The sequence below is a fragment of the Geotrypetes seraphini genome, chromosome 4 (genome assembly GCF_902459505.1).
Source record: "Geotrypetes seraphini chromosome 4, aGeoSer1.1, whole genome shotgun sequence".
Classification (NCBI taxonomy): domain Eukaryota; kingdom Metazoa; phylum Chordata; class Amphibia; order Gymnophiona; family Dermophiidae; genus Geotrypetes; species Geotrypetes seraphini.
In genome coordinates, this window is record NC_047087.1 from 261,884,040 (window position 1) to 261,903,376 (window position 19,337).

Below are 19,337 nucleotides of genomic sequence, written 5' to 3' on the forward strand. Positions count from 1 at the left end.
AAGGGGGGGACAGGCAGGCAGGCCTTCAAGGGGGGGACAGGCCTACAAGGGGAAGGGACAGGCCTTCAAGGGGGGTGCAGGCCTTCAAGGTGGGACAGGCAGACCTTTAAGGGGGGACAGGCCTTTGGGGGGGGACCATGATTTAGAAGTACACAGAGGGAAGGGGGTGTTCAAAGAGACATGCATATGCCAAACTTTGGGGGGGGGAAGAAATAATGGGTCTGAAAATAGAGGAGAGGGAGAGAGATGATGGACCATGGGATTTAGGGAGGGAAGGAACAGAAAGGGAGAGAAATTGGACACAAGGGATGGTGTGGAGGAGGGATAGAGATACTGGATAGGAGGGTAATTAGGAAAAGAAACGGAGAGATGGTGGACTCTGGGATGGTGGGGAAGGAGGGAGAGATGCCGGATGAAAGGGTATTTAAGAAAAGGTGGATCTGTGGAGGGAGATGAAAAAAAGGAAAGATACCAGACTTCCTGGGAAGGGAAGGGAAATGGAAAGGGAGGACAGAGTTGGCAGATGGATGGTTAGCATGCAGAAAGAAGGAGACCCTGGCAAGCAAGTTATCAGAAGAAAACCAGAGCCTTGGACCAACAAAATTTGAAATATAACCAGACAACAAAAGGTAGAAAAATTAATTTTATTTTCTGTTTTGTGATTATAACATGTCAGATTTGAAATGTGTATCCTGCCAGAGCTGGTGTTGGACTGCAAACGTGAGCTAGGATTTAACAGAAAGAGGAAAAGTCCTTTTTGTTTCTTTATTTTATTTACACCACAGCGCCAGTGTGGTTAGGAGAAGCCAAAGGGGGTGAAAAAGCTATAAAACCCACCAGGAGTTTTGAAAAAAATCACCCAACTGGGCAGGAAAATCGAATTGAAAAACCAATTCAATAGGGCTGAATCGAATCAAAATTTTTTTTTCCTGTATCTGGCAGCATTAGTTTGCGCTACTGTCTTAGACTTTAGGACCTGGGATTGGGGAGAGATGGCATCCTCAGTACTTTATAATGCAAGTGAAACGAGGATTTGGTCAGACTTTTGAAGGGTCTGCAGAAAAAAAATATTGTATAGGCCGGGGACATGAGACAGCAGGAAATGGGAACTTTTCTTCCTTCTATTTTTGTGAATGGAAAGGCTGAGGATGTCAGAGAGGTCAGTTAAAATATGTGCTTTATAAGAAAATATAATAATGTGTTTTATAAAGTTTATAGCATAGCTGGCCTACCCAGTGAGGTGTTCCTAGTGGTGATGGTGGCAGCGTGTCAATGTGTTGAGAGGAAGAGGTGGTCTGGGAAATTCTGCTGAGCAAACTCCGGGCCCATTTCCACCCCCCAGTTAGTCCACTCCACTCAACTGATTCACACACTGAGTGGGTCTTTGGGTGTTGTTTTGGGATCTCTTCCAGTGGTTTATCTCCTTCTGGTCCAAGGAAGGAAACTTTGTTATCCTTAGCATTGACCTACAGAATATGTTTGTAACAGCGCTGCTTGTGTGGCATTAGGCTATGTAGTGATCGAAAGAAAAAAACAGACCTTTGCACATTTTTGCACTATATGGTGGGTGTATGAGGATATTCACATTTCCTGCACAGCTAAGTCCATGTGAAGTTACCTTGTGCTGTATTTGACATCTAGCAAGGTCTCTGTTTGAAAGGAAAGATCTAAACTTAAAAATGAAGTGGCCAGAAGTTATGGTAAAAGCAGATAGTGTAGCTGGTTTTAAGAAAGATTTGGACAAATTCCTGGAGGAAAAGTCCATAATCTGTTATTAAGACATGGGGGAAGTGTCTGCTTGCCCTGGATCGGTAGCATGGAATGTTGCTACTCTTTGGGTTTTGACCAGGTATTAGTGTCCTGGATTGGCTACCATGAGAATGGGCTACTGGGCATGATGGACCATTGGTCTGACCCAGTTAGGCTATTCTTATGTTATGTTCTCATCTGTAGGGGCCTTTGTTTTCACTTCTTATTTTAATGTATTTTTTTTCTGGGAACTTATCAGTGTTTTTTATAATGGGAACAAAAATGGAAGAGAATTAATGTGTGTGGAATGGGGGGTAACTAATTTCTTCAGCTAAATAATTCAATCCACTTCAAACAGACATAGGAGAACTTGTGCACCATTCACACACCCTCCAACCAAAAACGTCAAAAGAAAAAAACTGTTCGACAACCTCCTAGCCATTCGAGCTGCAACACTCGACCCCCAACTCTACAACCAATTGATATCAACCACAGACTGCAAAACCTTCAAAAAGAAATAAAAACCCTTCTATTCAAAAAACACATAAAACCGAACTAACACAATCAGAACTGTCCCAAGCATCACCTGCAACTACTCCATATGTACTTCTAATGTCATGACAATTTAGACATAATTTATGTTATGTTATGTTTGGAATAATGGTTACATATATGAGGTTCAATAAAAGAAAATTTTCACTGCCTGTTTCTATTCTGACCATTTATTCCATTTCATGGTTATTGCAAAAAAAAAAAAAAAAAAAAAAATTTTTTTACATGGGGGGGGGGGGGGGGTGTCAAAAAATGATGGGCCCCGGGTGCCACATACCCTAGGTACGCCACTGACAACACATAATAGTTAACCACAAAATTAAACTACACAAAGCACACTGTATGCTTCTCTACATTCATTCCTACCAGAACACCTGGCCTTGGTCACACATGCAGAACTCAAGATAACCCTTATGCAAATACAAGACCACAAACTAAAAGTACTAATATACACACTCGCACCCCCCTTACTATGCCACTGCTCAGATACAAAATAAGTACACTATAAGAAGGCTCTTACCGTGCTACGATTGAATGTCTCTGACCAGCAGGTATACTGCCATCTAAGCGCAGATAGGTGACAGAAGGCAGGTGAGGTTTTAGAAGATCATATTCCACAATATCCAACATGCTCTTCAGCTGACAGAAGATTAGCAATCTGTGTTGGGCTACAACAGCTTCTGTGCCATTCTCAGAGGCTCCACCATAGCTCAAACCACAATCAAGCAGAAGCTTAAAACAAAAGCACATTTATCAGCTTTATTATGATTTATTTATATAGCACCTGGATGATCAAACTGTTTTCAAAATGCACTTTAAAATGTATGTTTTCTTCTTAAGTTGCTAACACCACTTTTTCCTATAATATACATTGCTCCAAACTTTTTTCTATAATATATATTGCTCCAAACACTAATGCTAGTGTAATTTTAAGAAGAAATGCTACTTCGTATAACTGACCCTATAACATTTTGCTAAACTTATTAATATCACTTCATTACTGAAAATTACAAACAGCAACCATCCTAGATGTGCACATGAACTTCAGAGCTTGGATAGACATAGCAATATGATAGTACCGTATTTTCACGCATATAACGCGTGCGTTATACACGATTTTTACAAACCGTGCATAACTGTGTGCGTTATACGTGTGAGCGCGTTATCCCATTTTTTTTTACTCAATTCCCCCCCCCCCGACGTCCGATTCACCCCCCCGCAGGACCGCTCGCACCCCCACTCCGAAGGACCTCTCGCGCTCAAACACGCACCCGCATCCGCACCCCCACCCCGAAGGACCGCTCGCACCCCCACAGCTTCCCCTCCCCCCCATCATGTAGAAGCTGCCTACCGTCGTCCTGCTGCTTCCTCTGCCGGTGGTCCTGCCCCTTCTCTTAGCCCTGCGTCTACGCTGCTTTCTCTTCCGGCGGTCCCGCCCTTTCTCTGACATTAGGCTTTCAGGATGGGGACAGGACTTCAAGGGGGGACCGGACTTCAAGGGGGAGAGGAGAGTCGGGGCGGCCTAAAGGAGAGTCGGGCTGGCCAGAGGAGAGTCGGGGCGGGCTAAAGGAGAGTCGGGCTGGCCAGAGGAGAGTCAGGGCGGGCTAAAGGACAGTCGAGCTGGCCAGAGGAGAGTCGGGCTGGCCAGAGGAGAGTTGGGGCGGCATGCGCGGTATACAGATGTGTGCGGTATATAAAAATTTATTTACATAACTTACAGTTTCCCGCGCGCTATACCCGTGTGCGCGTTTTACACAGGTGCGCGGTATATGAGTGAAAATACGGTACTTAATGCAACAGTAGCTAATGTGCATCTGGGGTTCTTTAAGAGATGGAACTTGAGGAAGAGAAGTCAGCCACCTATACGGCAGACTAAGTCCCAGACTTTGTGAGTGACAAGTAAAGATAAAGCAAATCCAGTCCCATTGAATCAACTGGTCTGTGAGTGACTGGTACTATTTTGCTTCACTGGAACACAAGGCTTGCAGCATACATCTCTGCCTAGTTCACTACTGGGCTGTTTCACTTCTAAGTAATATTGAACGCAGATCAAATTTGAGAGAGCTGAGGTGGATATTTAGATTGAATTCTATGGCCCCAGGTGGGTTAAATGAAACATCAGAGTGGATGGCTCAGGTTGACTTTTAATTTAACTCAAGGGAAGAATGAATTTATTCATCCGGATGGGATGCTGATAAAAGAGAAAGAAATAGAAAAATAATAAGAAAAATTAATAATGATTTATGGTTTCTGGCTAGCCTCTACATCCGGGTAAATCTGGAAGTGATGTCATGGGGAGGAAGTATAACAGTTCAGTGTTGAACGCCGCGGCCATTTTATGAGAGCCGACAGCTGTATGAGTGATGAAAAAAAGTTATGTAGGTAAGAGAGGACTCTGCTGCAATTAGTTTTGTGGTGGGGTTAGTTGGATTTGGTTTTTTTAAATTTTTTTAAAAATTTTAAACGTTTTATTAAAGTTTTGAAAAGAAATACAAACAGCAAAACTGGATATCAGCTCATACAGTAATGCAATATACAACACCATCACAAAGTACAAAATGCATCTTCAAACAGAAAAAAAGGCAGAAAACTAGATACCCACTCTTAACTGCTCTCTTTACCCCATACCCAATAGCACTAATCAAAACACACAACATTTGACAATCCCCTGTTGTTTCTTCAGGAAGTTGTCCCTATAAAGCAATCCCCCCCAAGCAATAAACTTAAGTCAAAGAGCCCACTTTGTCCATAATCAGGTATACAAACACACATTGTGAAGACCCAATAAGCAATCCCGAGGTGTAAAGGGGACAAGAATTTGTAGCAATTGTGACAGACAACCCACCACCCGCTGCCAGAAAGATTGCAAGATCTTATAGTCCCACCAAACATGGAGAAAGGTATCCAAACACCCACCCCCCCACATCTCCAAGTAGCAGAGGTACCCGGATACATCTTATGCACTTTGTAGGCATTCTCCTGAATAAGAATACAGGAGGAGGCCTTACCACCTCTATATATATCTGGGACCACTCCTGCTCTGTAAAGGAACATCCCAAGTCATGTTCCCAAGCCGTTTTATATAAGGGGTGGAAGGGAAACGAACCCCTAAAATATTGGTAAAGAGCAGAAATAGCCTTAGGTAGATCACGAAGCATGATCCCTAACTGTTCCAAAGGAGCATAGGAGCTCAAAGACCCCCCTGCCCATCCCCGAGAATGAATAAAATGTTGGATTTGTGAATAAGCCAGGAAGTCCCCCCGGGGCAGATCACAGCTGGTCTGAAAAGCTTCAAAGGACCCCCCTATGCAAAACATCCCTAAAGGTGAGTAGACCAGAGCCCTCCCAACACAAAAAGGCAGGACTCTCTCTGTCCACAGGAAACTGAGGCTCTTCCCTTATCACCCCCAAGAGAGAAGGGACCAACCCGTCTCACCATCTCCACTGTGTCTCACACCATAAGTGCAAAAGATGCTTCAAAAAAGGATTGCTCTGACCTCCAAATATCACACGTTCAGGAGAGGAGGAACAGAGCCAAAACCACAAAGTATGAGGTCCCATAAAATGCTGTTCCATGCACACCACAATCTTTGCTTCAGCTATTTCTCAATCCAACAAAAGTCATAACTGCGCAGCCCAAAAATACCAAAACAAATTGGGAAGAGCTCGTCTCCCACTCGACCGAGGCGACCACATACTGTGCCGAGAAAGTCGAGGAGATTTCCCCTGCCAAATGAACTTAAAGAATAAAGCATGCAATTGTTTCAACACAGAAAAAGGGACCAGAATCGATAAAGTTTGAAATAAAAACAATAGACGGAACAAAACATTCATTTTAATAACCGCTATTCTAGCCCACCAGGACAACCACAACCCATGCCACCGCTGAAGATCCCCCAAATCCTCTGAACAATGTGAGCATAGTTCAAAGCATACAATTTAGAAAGATCGCTTGAGATGCGAATTCCCAAGTACTTAATCACTCCCGACGCTAACCAGAATGGAAACAGCCCAGATAGTCGATGAACATCTTCCTCAGTCAAAGTGACTCCCAACAGCTCAGCTTTATCCTTATTAACAGTAAACCCTGACACTGCACCATACTCTGAAAAAAGCTCTATCAAAATAGGGAGGGAGATCTCCAGATCCCGCACAAACAAGAGCACATTGTCAGCAAATAAAGCAATGCGATGTTCCTGATCTCCAATCCAAATCCCTCGCAGATGTAAATGCTCCCGAATACCCAGGGGCTCCATTGAGAGAGCAAACAAGAGGGGGTATAAAGGGCAACCCTGGCAAGTCCCCCGGGCAATAGGAAAAAATGCCGTGTAGCCCGCATTAATATGAACAGTTATCGGGAAGCCTGATAGAACGCCTGTACCCAGACGAGAAAAGAAGCACCTAAACCCATCCGCTCCATCACCCGCCACAAAAACTCCCAACCCACTTGGTTGAAAGCCTTCTCGGCATCAATAGCTAGTAAAGTAACCTTATCCGTGGCCCGCTGAACGGCCCATAGAAGATGTAAAGTCCGTCTGATATTATCACTAATCTGTCGCCGCTGGATAAAGCCCGACTGATCCATATGCACCAATTTGGGCAAGATCCTCCCCAAGCGGAGAGCTAAAACCTTCGCCAAAATTTTTGCATCAGTGTTCAAAAGCGAAATTGGGCAATATGCTCCACACCCTGAAGAGTCCCTCCCGGGTTTAAGCAGCACAGAAATACCCACATCTCCCATGGACAGATGTAAGGGAAAGCCTGCATGGACCCCATTAGCAACTCAAACCAACAAGGGGGCCAAAACACCGTTTATAGAAAGAGTTAGAGTACCCATCCAATCCCACCGATTTCCCCCTTTCAAGTGGGCAATAACCCCCACGACCTCCCCCAAAGTATTAGGCTCATTATGATATTCCATGTCAGAGTCAGCCAACTGAGGGAGAGTCACCTTATTCAAATAGGCGGAGAGAGACTCAGAATCCGCCCTATCTACATTCCCATACCAACGTCTGAGAAAGGGCGGGACCGCCGGAAGAGGAAGCAGCGTAGACGCAGGGCTAAGAGAAGGGGCAGGGGTAGAGGAAAGAGGAAGAAAAGTTGGATTCATGGAGGGACAGAGAGGGATATTGGTTGGGGAAGTGAAGGTCTGGAGAAGAAGCAAGCAGGAGGCAGAAAAGAAAGAAATATTGGATGCAGAGTCAGAAGGAAATGCAACAAGAGACTCATGAAATCACCAGACAACAAAGGCAGGAAAAATGATTTTATTTTCAAATTTAGTGATCAAAATGTGTCAGTTTTGAGAATTTATATCTGCTATATTTTGCACTATAATTTCATATTTTTCTATAGTGATCTGCCTTGAGCTCTTTGAAAAAAACCCTAATATAAATGATAATTAATATTTTCTGTGTGTACAGTGTGCTTTGTGTTTTTTTAATTTACCATTATGTATTAATTTTTTAAGTTACCATTATGTGTTAATAAGATTATATTCCCCTCCCCCTCTCCCCATACCTCTAAGGGAGCAGGAGGGGTGCTCCCGCCCTCCTTCTCCTATGCCTCCAGTGATGGGTCTGGGCCTTAGCCCCGCCAGGTGCATCATGTGATGCAAGGGGAGGGGCCTAAGCCCTTATTGGCTCAGATGCCTCAGACTCCTCCCTCGGGAGGGGCCTGAGGCACCTGAGCCAATTAGAGACTTACCTCAGGCATTCCTTATACAGCTAAAAAAATCCAGGGTGAAGTAATGTACTGGGGGACTAGAAGACCCCAGCAGGGACCCCCTGCCAGTCCTCCTGGGCTCTGCAGCCACCACATGTCTGTGTTTGGCCAATGCACCTTTGGAGGGCTCTGGAAAGTGTCTTCCTTTGGGAATGTGCCTTATGCAGATCCACAGCCCTGGAGACTGAGCCCAAAGCTCCAGCCCCTCCACCACGTGTTCTGTTGCAAAGAAGCCACTGAGCACCGAGCAGGAGCGCAAAAGTTCGCTCCTACTCATTGCTGCTCAGCGGCAGAAGAAACCAGCTGCGGCCGCCGGGGTTAACAGCAGAGCAGGAGCATGGAAAGCTCGCTCCTGCCCGCTGCACCTTCACCAGGGATAAAAGTGGCAATTTTGGGGGAGGCCACAACCCCTGTGCCCCCCCTCAGTTCTGATACCTGTGCTAGAAATATATTTAACACAAATAGGAGGAAATATATTTTACTCAAAGAACAGTTAAGCTCTGGAACTCGTTGCTGGAAGATGTGGTAACAGTGGTTAGCATAGCTGGGTTTAAGAGTCTGGACAAGTTCCTAGAGGAAAAGTCCATAGTCTGTTATCGAGATAGACATGGGGGAAGCTACTGCTTACCCTCAGATTGGTAGCATGGAATGTTGCTACTATATGGGTTTCTGCCAAGTACTTGTGATTTGGACTGCCCATTGTTGTAACAGGATACTTGGCTAGATGGACCATTGGTCTGACCCAGTATGGCTATTCTATTATCTGTACAAACAGCTTCAGGCTATAGATTGTATCAAAATACTCACTCAAGGCTGACCTGAGCTGCCTAATGCGAGGAACATGAGTCTGCTAATATAAAAGGGGATTGCCTTAATAAAGCCTTGTATGGGGGAAACATAGCTCTATGTCTGAGTACTAACCCTTTTCCGCGTAGATTAAGATGAGTATTGTTTTCTTACTCTGCAAGTACTTTTTGTACTAAAATTATTTAAGAAAAACTTTTTAAAGTATATTTAAAATATAACTAAAGAAGAAGATTAAAATGGGACCGATGACGATTTAGGTGCTATTGTGCTATATGGGGAAAAGTTTGATACTCCTATTAGCCTGCACTACTGAGGTCTATGAACGATAACTATCTTGAGGCTTTCTGTTTTGGATGTATTCTATTATCTGACAGTTGTTTGCTAGCCGAAATAAGTGTCCTTTCCTGATAAAAGTTTTTAGGTTGTATTCTTATGCACAAAGATGCTCATAACATTGACAGACTCTTGTGTATGCGACATACATGTCATCTATACTAGTGTATACTTATGAAGGGAATTTTTAAAATAAAGTAAATTTTGCAATCTCTCATGGCACAGCTGGAATCTCTTCGGGGAACATTACTGTGCCTTGGTAAACAGTTTGAGAGACACTGGTTTATTACGTGGACATCTGGTGAATTTTGAAGAGATGTTCCTTCAGCTCAGACAGGATGAACATTTATTAGGTTCTGAAAGGAACCAGGAATATAACTAGGCAAGATGGAGAGGTGCAAAACTAGGAATTGGCAAAAACTAGGAGTGTGGCACAGTGGTTAAAACTCCGACCTCAGCACCCTGAGGTTGTGGGTTCAAACCCACGCTGCTCCTTCTGACCCTGGGCAAGTCACTCAATCTCCCCATTGCCCCAGGCACGTTAGATAGACGGTGAGCCCGCCGGGACAGAGAGGTAAAACTGCTTGAGTACCTGAATAAATGCATGTAAACCGTTCTGAGCTCCCCTGGGAGAACGGTATAGAAAATTAAATAAATAAATAAATAAAAACAGGGACTGGTGTCAACTGAGTTGAAAGTCAACAGAAAAAGCAACAAGAAAACTGTCAGACCAAAATAAAATTAAAAATAGGTTGTAGGCTTTATTTTCTTTCAGCTATCTGTTGCGAGACTGAGCCTAATATTTTATTTTTTTATTTCAGTTCCCTAATTGAATGGCCTAGATTTGCAATGCAAGATGTGGGATAGTTATATGGACTAAACTGGTGATTTGAGATAGTCTAAGCACATATCTCTAAACTTTATCATAAAAACATGATAGCAATGGGCATAGGATCTCATCAAAAAAAGGGTCTCCCCTTCCTAATCCAGAGAAGACTACTTAAACTTAAATTTCAATTACTGTAAGGGGGAAAAATCTTAGTAAATATTGTAAACTTACCAAAAACTTAAAATCCCCTTGAGATTATATTTTACAAAGGACTGCTATCATAGAATTTAATTAAATACTTTATGGGAGCAGAAAGAGACTAAACTTACTTGTTTTAAAGCAGAGAGCTTAGGTGCATGCTGGATATCCCGGAGAGAAGAGTTCTGAGCTGTTAGCTGTTCAGTAATTCTCTTGTATTCTGGATGTTGAGTTGTTAATACCAAAGCCGGATGGTTGCACAACTTTCGTAAATATTGTAATGCCTTAAACAGAAAATTTATTTTACAGCAATTAGAATTGAGTTTGCCTCTTTGCGCATGCCATTTGAAGCTAGGATAGCTAATATAATAAACTGTTTCACTGTTAGATCACTGAAGTAATTATGAAAACAGAACACTGAAAACAATGGTTTACTTTATCACAATTAATGCAGTCCCAAATAATCATATATGCATACGTGCAAATATCTTGCACTAAGTCTCAATGGCAAAGCTGCAAGATGCTAAGGGTTTGATTTCTTATATTATCTCTACTTCTTGCTTAGGTGATGCTTTGGAAAACGCTTACAGCACTCAGGGGCCAAAGCAAAAAGCTACAGCAAGCCAAATCATGAAAGGTTAACTGAGTAATGTAAACACACATAACCAATTATGCAGCAATGCAGAGAAAAAATAAGTTTTGATGCACACACAACATGAGAAATTTTTCATGTAGTCACTGGCAGTATAGAAGACCTGGTTGAGAAGAGTGGATGTCTAGTGGTACTCTCTCCCCTTGCTAAACAGCTCATGACACAAATGAGGCAGCTCCTGCAGCTTTGATACCCAAAGCCAATGCTTCAAACTGTCTTAAGGATCGCATCCACCTTATGGTACTGTGCATCCTTCAGCATCAAGAGGTGCATTTAGTCACTTGTGCTACTACGGAGTCCATCTTTGGCTGTACAAATGGCTATTAGAAGTCCGGAACCATAGGATAGAGGATAGACATAGCTCTGGTCACTGATAGAGAGCCTTCAGGTGACTCCCACTGGTCAGTGACTAAGGAGGTGATTGTAAAGATGTGTCCCCACAATTAGCTAGTCTACCGTGGATGTGCAAGAGGTCCTGGGTTTAATACCCACAAAGACGTTCAGCGGGAAGTAAAATTAATGACAATGACAGCCAAGAGCGATTGTATAAATATATTGTGTAGCAATAAGCTTAATATTACAGATATGAAATGCTTAGAAGAGACACCAAGCATATGCTTGTTACTAATGTAAAGAATGGTATTCTATAATGGAGCTGCATGTATGTGTGTGCGCGCGTGTGTGGAGGAAAACATATGATTTTTCCAGAATGGAAAGAGACTGGGGTTTACCTGCATAAATGTGTATGTGTGTTTGTTGTGAGATGGAAGAGAAGAGAGGGAGAGAGGAGGCAGAGAGCACCAAGAGCCCAGAACCAAGAGAAAACCTAGAGAGAGAGGATGGATTTGTGTGTGTGTAGAAGCTGAAGACAGAAAGAATGGCTGGAAAAAGGCAGGCAAGTGCTTTTATCTGAATGATGTATGTGAGTCTACATGGGTGGAGGTGTATGAGGTATGAAATAGAGAGAAACAGGGGCTAAGCTTGCCCTCAAACTTGAGTTTCTGTTATTTTCCAGTATCCTTCTGTGACAATTGGCTTCTGATTGACAATAAAAACCTCTTTTTAAGAACTTGCAGCTGGAGCCATTCTTTGCCTTAAGCATTGGACCTTAGCATCTCCAATGAATCTCTGGATCCTTCCAGCCTTCTGCCAAGGCTCTTTGTTAATCTCAAGTACTGGTCATTTAGAAGTCATTTTAATGTCTTTTCTGAGATTGAATGGCCAAGAGTACTTAGGTTTATCTGCACTGACATTCCTAGGGCCAGATCTGTTTAATATAATATCCCATAGGCCTGAATAGGGACTGACCCCTTCCCTCTTGCAACCCATGGCAAATTGAGTGGCTTTGAGACAGTAAAAAAGGAATAAAAAAAAATTGCTAAAAATCCAAGTTGGCGACCATCAGGAAATTCGCACCAAAATGGGCAAAAATCAAAAAGTGATTTTAGGGTTTTGGAGGGGGATCCAAATCCTAACCTCAGAAACCCTAAAAAGTGAAATTTCCCAGACACCTCCCTTTGATTTTCCCCAAAGGGAATAATGGGAGTATTCACTGTGATTTCTGGTTCCTGTCAGCTTGTAGCAACCTGCCTACAGGGAAAGGATTTCTGTCAGAACTGGGCCATAAATGGAAATCTTCTGGATGTCGGTTGAAGAACCTTGACTACCGACTCCCACCCCTGAAATTCCTCACACAGCATTTTTGCAGGGGGGGGGGTAGAGAAACTTCACAGCCAGCTCTGATACCCAGGGGGTCATTACACAGGTGCCCCACAGCCTGCACTCAAGCCCGATTAAATCAGTAGGTGAGCAGCTCCCAGGGGAACAGACCTCGAGCTCCTGACGGGACACACAGCAGGCTAGTTCCACAGGTACTCAATGAGATTAGCTCGGGAGCAGCAGTCCACCTACACAGGACTGCATCCTTTCCCTGGCAGAGCAAGCCCAAGAAGGGAAACTTTGAGCACCGAAGCCATGAAGAAATTTAAAAAACTGATGGAAAAATACCCCAAAAATAACAAAAGATTTGCATAAGTTTGGTGGCCCAGAAATCTCTGGCTGATACCTGATAACTATTACCCTCTGAGAAGCATTCACTGTACTATTGTCTAGTTCCAACTGATCTGGAAGCACAAACATGTTGAATGAAACTCCCAGCAAAAAACATATCTATATCCGAGTAAAAATACTTTACTGGGTCTTGTGTTTGGGGAAGCGGGAGGGGAGCTTATCTGTTCCCTCCCTGCAAAAGTACTATCAAGCAGCTCAACTCCAGACAGTATTACAATGACAAACACAAGAATGTAAATTGTGGGTCCTTATAGAGAAATCTGCGGTGCGTGAGCTCCTGATACTACATTCTCCTTGGTTTCCATGGCGGGGCAGGATATTGAATGGGTCATAAGTTGTTATCACCACTTCTTGTGTGTGGCATGCTGTTCATAGTCTTCTATTTGGTGGTTGTAAGTATTCTTGGTTTACGCCCATTCCGTTTAATGAGGACTTTGCTCCGGGTTTAGAAGTGGGTGTTTTTTCTTGGTGGTCTAGTTGCGGGTTGGTTTGTGTAGGTCAATTGGTGGATGTTGCTGACAAGAAGATCTGGACCTTTGGAGAGTTGAAAGCTAGGTATGGGCTGGAATCCTCAGTTCTGTTTTCATATACACAGGTGAAACATTATATTTTGCACTCAGGTATTTTGTAGGAGTTGCTGCAGGGACAAATGAGCTTTGAAAAGCTGCTTGGCCCAGTTCTGCAGAAGGGAGCGATCTCTCAAATTTATCAATGCTTGAATGCTAGAGGACCAGTCCAGTTGAAATATATGTTGGCTTGGGAGGCTGACAGGGGCTGTCCCATCCTCTTGTTAGAATGGGAGACTACATGGCGTCATGCTGCTTCTATGGGCCTAGCCACTCCTTTGGTGGAAAATGGTTATAAAGTCCTTTTTTGATCTTCATTTGGTGAAAATGCGGTGGGGGGCCCCCAGTAGTTTGCTGGAGAGGTTGGGTCCTATCTGCAAATGTGGTGGAAGGGTGTGATTATTGTTCCCTACTGGGAATCCGTGTTTCAGTTTTTGTCTGAAATTTTGAGAGTGGCCATATCTCCCTCTCTGGCAATGACTTTCCTGCACCAATATGACCCAAATTGGGAAGAAGGACTGGTGCCCTTTCCTAAATTGACCCTGACAGCTGCTAGGTGGTGGCCCGGTTCTGGAATTCACAGGCTCCACCAGGAGAGATTTGGTGCTATCCAAATTGCAAGAGTGTCATACTCTTTATAAACTTACTGCATTGAGGTCTCATAAATGGGGTCTTTGGACATTGGAATGCTGCTCACAGATGATATTTTGTCTATCCATTTTTCTTTCTTGTATCACTGATTCAGAATGGATTGGGGTAGGGGTGAGGATTTGTTTTGCTGCTTTGCTACGGAGTGGGAGGGGTGTTTTGTTGTGGTGTTGTACTATTGCATTATATTTTCTGAAATTGCTTTTTCTACTGTACATGTGACATCTTTTATTGCTCACAAAGTTGTGTATTGTTGCGTTTGATTTCAATAAAGGCATTATTGATAAAAATAATAACAATAAAAAAGAAACAGCGGTTACTACAGCAAAATGTGAATGGAATAGAAACATACCATAGCAGAATTCTGAACTACTGAAGTCTGAATCATTTTGAACTAGTAAATGTTAATGAATGATAAATTTAATTTCACACCTGGAATACATGGCCAGTAGCCTTTAGTTTTGGCTGGTCATTCTCAGTCAGTGAAGTTGTGGACACAGTTTCATCAATATCACATTTGGCACGAGACTTAGCAAAATCTTCATACAGCTGTACCTGCAATCCATAATGAAAAAAAAAAAAATCATGCATAATTATAAGACACAGTTACACTGATTACAGGGTAAATACGAGTAAAACAGAATACAATGGTACCTTGGATTACGAGCATAGTCCGTACCAGGAGCATGCTCGTAATCCATAATGCTCGTTTATCAAAGCGAGTTTCCCCATAGGAAATAATGGAAACTCACTTTAATAGGTTCCCACCCTCCCCCCCCCCACGAGAACCGGCATTGCTTCCCCCGAAGGCCTCCCCCCGCGAACCGGCACCCTCCCCCCGCGATCCGGCACCCCTCCGCCGCCATCGATCACCCCCCAACGTCGCCATTGGGCACCCCCCCGCCGCAACCTGAGGTCCCCCAACCCACCTGAACTCTCTTCTTACTTCAGTGTAGCCTCCGCACCGGCACCGGCACCTGCACCAGCATGTCCTGCTGGTGCCCGAAGATTTGCTTCCTGTGCTGGGCCTTGAGCATGAGCGCATGCTCAAGGCCTGAGAGTTCATGTGCGCATGCTCAAGGCCCAGCACAAGAGGCAGATCTTCGGGAACCGGCAGGACATGCTGGTGTCGGTGCGGAGGCTACACTGAAGTAAGAAGAGGGTTCGGGTGGGTTGGGGGACCTCAGGTCGCGGTGGGGGGGGGTGTCCGATGGCGGCGGGAAGGGGGGGGTGCCGGTTAGCGGGGGTGCTCGCAAATCGAGGCGCGCTCGGTTTCCGAGGCGCCGATTTTGCGAATGTTTTGCTCGTCTTGCAAAACACTCGCAAACCGGTGCACTCGTAAACCGAGGTACCACTGTACTTTATAATCAAACTTAACCTATCACATGAGTGGTGAGTGATATGATTTTGATGATACATAAAAAAAAATAAACCATGGTTTGAGCATTTTTTTTTTAAATTCTTTATTCATTTTTAAAACTAAAAAAAGTGCCAAGTATACATACATATAATATCATAAAAACACAGCATTTATGTTTGTACATAAATATATTAGAAAATCACTTAATCCCACCCCCTTCCCTGGATGTGTGCAGGAATCAGAAACCTTAAATAAAGAACAATCTATTGTCCTACACAGTGTTTTTCAACCGCTGTTCCGCGGCACACTAGTGTGCCGCGAGATGTTGCCTGGTGTGCCGTACGGTGCAGACACTGATTAGGCCTCAGGCCGGGTCCCGCACGCGCTCCCGTGAGACTCCCCCGGTCCCCTCTGTGACACCTTCCACTTCCACATCCTACAGGACAGCGGCAGGCCGCTACGTAGTGCGGGCTGGAGTCCCGGCGGACGGCTCAATGGAGTGCTGCACTGAGACACAGGCTTGAGACACAGGCGAGTTATGTTCGTAGGTGTACAGCGCTGCCACATCGCCATCTAGTGGTGAGATTGAAAAAGCCTATATTTTTTACAATAAAATTTACACATGGTTGTTAGTATGACTGTGGTAGGTAGGACATCATCTTCCGACTTCCTTCCAGGCCTAGCACAGTGTGGAGACAGAGCTGTCATCTGGAGCTGTCATCCGCCGGCTCATCGGGGATCGATCAGAAGAGTGCTGAGTGTGACGGACAGCGGCTATCTGCGCAGTAAGTCCTGAGTGACAGTGAGATACTGCAGTGATGGACAAGTTTTTGAAAAGGAAAGAACTAGACTCTGAACAAAATTTGGAGCCAGATGAGAGCCCAAGTATGAGTGGGGGTCAAAAGAGAGCAAAGATGGTTAGCGCAAGCAAATTCTCTGGCGCAAGGCAATATAGCGAAAGCTATATTTCAGTTGGATTTACTTTCACTGGAGATGCATACAAACCAACTCCACTGTGCGTGGTGTGTGGTGAAAAGCTAGCTAACAGTGCTATGGTCCCAAGCAAACTTAAACGCCATCTCCAAATGAAACACCCTTCGCTTCAAAACAAGAATGCGGACTATTTTGTTCGCCTGCGTAACAACACGGAGAAACAGGCAACTTTCATGAGAAAAACCACAAAGGTAAATGAAAGAGTTCTTAAAGCTAGCTATCAAGTTGCTGAACTTATAGCCAAGTCAAAAAAGTCGCACACTGTGGCAGAGACATTAATACTTCCTGCCTGCAAAGCTATTGTAGAGGAGATGCTCGGACCTGAAGCAGCTAAGGAAATAGCCAAAGTCCCTCTCTCAGACAACACAATTTCCAGACGTATTAATGACATGTCTGCAGACATCGAAAGTGTGGTTTTGGAAAAGATCCGTATCAGTGAGAAATTTGCATTGCAACTTGACGAGTCTACTGATATCAGTGGACATGCTCAACTCTTGGCCAATGTGCGTTTTGTTGATGGTGATGCAATTAGAGAAAACTTCTTTTTTTGCAAGGCATTGCCAGAAAAAACAACAGGAGAAGAAATTTTTCGGGTCACATCAGAATACCTTGAACAAGGAGGACTTAAGTGGGAAAACTGCACAAGTGTCTGCACCGATGGAGCTGCAGCCATGGTCGGGCTCACCAAAGGCTTTGTAAGCAGAGTGAAGGAAAGAAATCCAGATGTGATTGTTACGCATTGTTTTTTACACCGCGAGGCCCTCGTAGCCAAGACTTTACCAGCAGTCCTAGTTCATGTGTTGGATGATGTTGTGTGCATGGTAAACTTTGTAAAGTCACGACCCGTGAAAAGTCGCATATTTGCAGCTTTGTGTGAGGAGATGGGAGCGAAGCATAAAACCTTGCTGTTTCATACGGAGGTCTGGTGGTTGTCGCGTGGCAAAGTCTTGGTTCGTGTGTATGAGCTGCGGGAGGAACTTAAAGTATTTCTGACAAATGAGAGGTCAGATTACGCAAAGCAGCTTGCAAGTGATGAGTGGTGTGCAAGGCTGGCATACCTGGCAGATATATTTTATCATCTGAATGAACTGAACACACGAATGCAAGGCTGAAGTGAAAACCTGCTTACAAGTACAGATAAAATAAATGGATTCCGTTCAAAGGTGCAACTCTGGCATCAACACGTGGAAAGTGGCAATCTTGAAATGTTCACACTCACCAAGCAATGGCAAGGTGTTCACACTGCTGCACTTTGTGAGATAATAGTTAAACATTTAAAAACTCTTGAGGAGAAGTTGTCATTTTATTTCTCTTCAGTCTCCACTGAATGCCTTGACTGGGTTAGAGACCCTTGTAGCTCAGCATCAGTTGGTGGAAAGGACATGACTTTACAGGAGCAGGAGGAACTAACTGAACTGAGACAAAATCGTGGTTTCAAGCTAAGATTTGCTGATCTACCTTTGGACAGTTTTTGGTTGGATACCGCCAAGGAGTTCACTCTTCTGGCAAACAAAGCTATTTTGACATTGCTCCCATTTTCCACTACATATCTGTGTGAGATTAGCTTTTCAAGGATGATTGCTATAAAAACCAAATACAGAGAGAGACTGAGAGCTGTTGACGAAGAGCTACGTGTGTGTCTTTCTTCGATTCCAGCCAGAATATCAGCTTTGTGTTCAGCCAAACAGGCCCAGGTTTCGCACTGAATAAAGTATTTTATAATTTTTCACTATTCTGTTTACTTAATATTTCATAATAAAGTAATTATAAAATACTTTCTTTGTGTTTATTTGATTCCTATTCAAGAGAATTACTTTATATATAGTCAATATAGGCACAGAGTTAAATTTTTTAACATTTTCTAATGGTGGTGTGCCTCGTGATTTTTTTCATGAAACAAGTGTGCCTTTGCCCAAAAAAGGTTGAAAAACACTGGTCTAACATAAACCTCTAATGGACTCCAAATGGTTTTAAATCATTTACTAGTCCCCAATTGCTCTGATAACATCCTTTCATACCTGTAACTTTGACAAAGGGTTTTCCACCAAAACACAAGGTTTAGTCTGTCCCAATTTTTAAATATTGGCTGCATGGCAATTCCCATCATGACAAGAAAAAGTCTATTTTTATTTATATCGATTGGACTTTTAGGTTTTAACAATGTCCCAAAAAGGACGACATCATATGATAATGGTATGGAAACACCTAGTACAATAGTAATTTTCCCCCATATAGATTTCAAAAAACTGAGTATTAAGGGACAATAGAACAACAGATAATCCAGTGTCCCTATTTCAAGATGACAGTGCCAGCATCTATTAGACTTTGAACTATCTAACTTTTGCAAACGAACAGGAGTCCAAAAAATTCTATACAACAGAAAAAAACAAGTTTGTCTCATAGATGCTGACGCTGTACATCTCATCCTCCAAGTCCAAATCCATGGCCATTGAGTAGCAGAAATCTGTTGCTTTGTTTCAATGCTCCAAATGACCCTTAGGCTTGTTTTTTTGTTTCTTATTTCAAATATTCCGATACTAATTTATACCACTTGGTGGCCTGTCTGGAAACATAGGTCTGATAAGCTATACTGATTGTTTAAGTTACGCCAATCAGGGAATCCTTTCTGAATGGCCTGTTTCAACTGCAACCATTTAAAAGCTTGAGACTGAGATACCAACTGATTGTTGCAGTTGTGATAAATTTAGCATTTTCCCATTAGAGATTACATCATCTAAAGTATGTATGCCTGCCTGCAGCCAATGTTTCCAGAGGATTTTAGACTCGCCAATTTGAATCTTGGAGTTTAACCATAGAGATTGACACATGGATTGTTGTATTGGAATAGAAGTTAAATTA

At 43.3% G+C, this 19,337-nt stretch overlaps 1 protein-coding gene across 3 annotated transcripts in view; it reads right to left on the reverse strand.

Annotated features, from left to right (window-relative positions):
• BTAF1 (B-TFIID TATA-box binding protein associated factor 1) overlaps positions 1 to 19,337 on the reverse strand; it is a 394,756-nt gene that overhangs the window by 28,463 nt on the left and 346,956 nt on the right. For all 3 annotated transcript variants that reach the window (XM_033943697.1, XM_033943698.1, XM_033943699.1), the window contains 3 exons: positions 14,558 to 14,680; positions 10,321 to 10,473; positions 2,822 to 3,033 (listed from right to left, as the gene is read on the reverse strand). In XM_033943697.1, the coding sequence (XP_033799588.1) occupies positions 2,822 to 3,033; positions 10,321 to 10,473; positions 14,558 to 14,680 (488 nt within the window). The remainder of the gene's footprint in view (positions 1 to 2,821; positions 3,034 to 10,320; positions 10,474 to 14,557; positions 14,681 to 19,337) is intronic.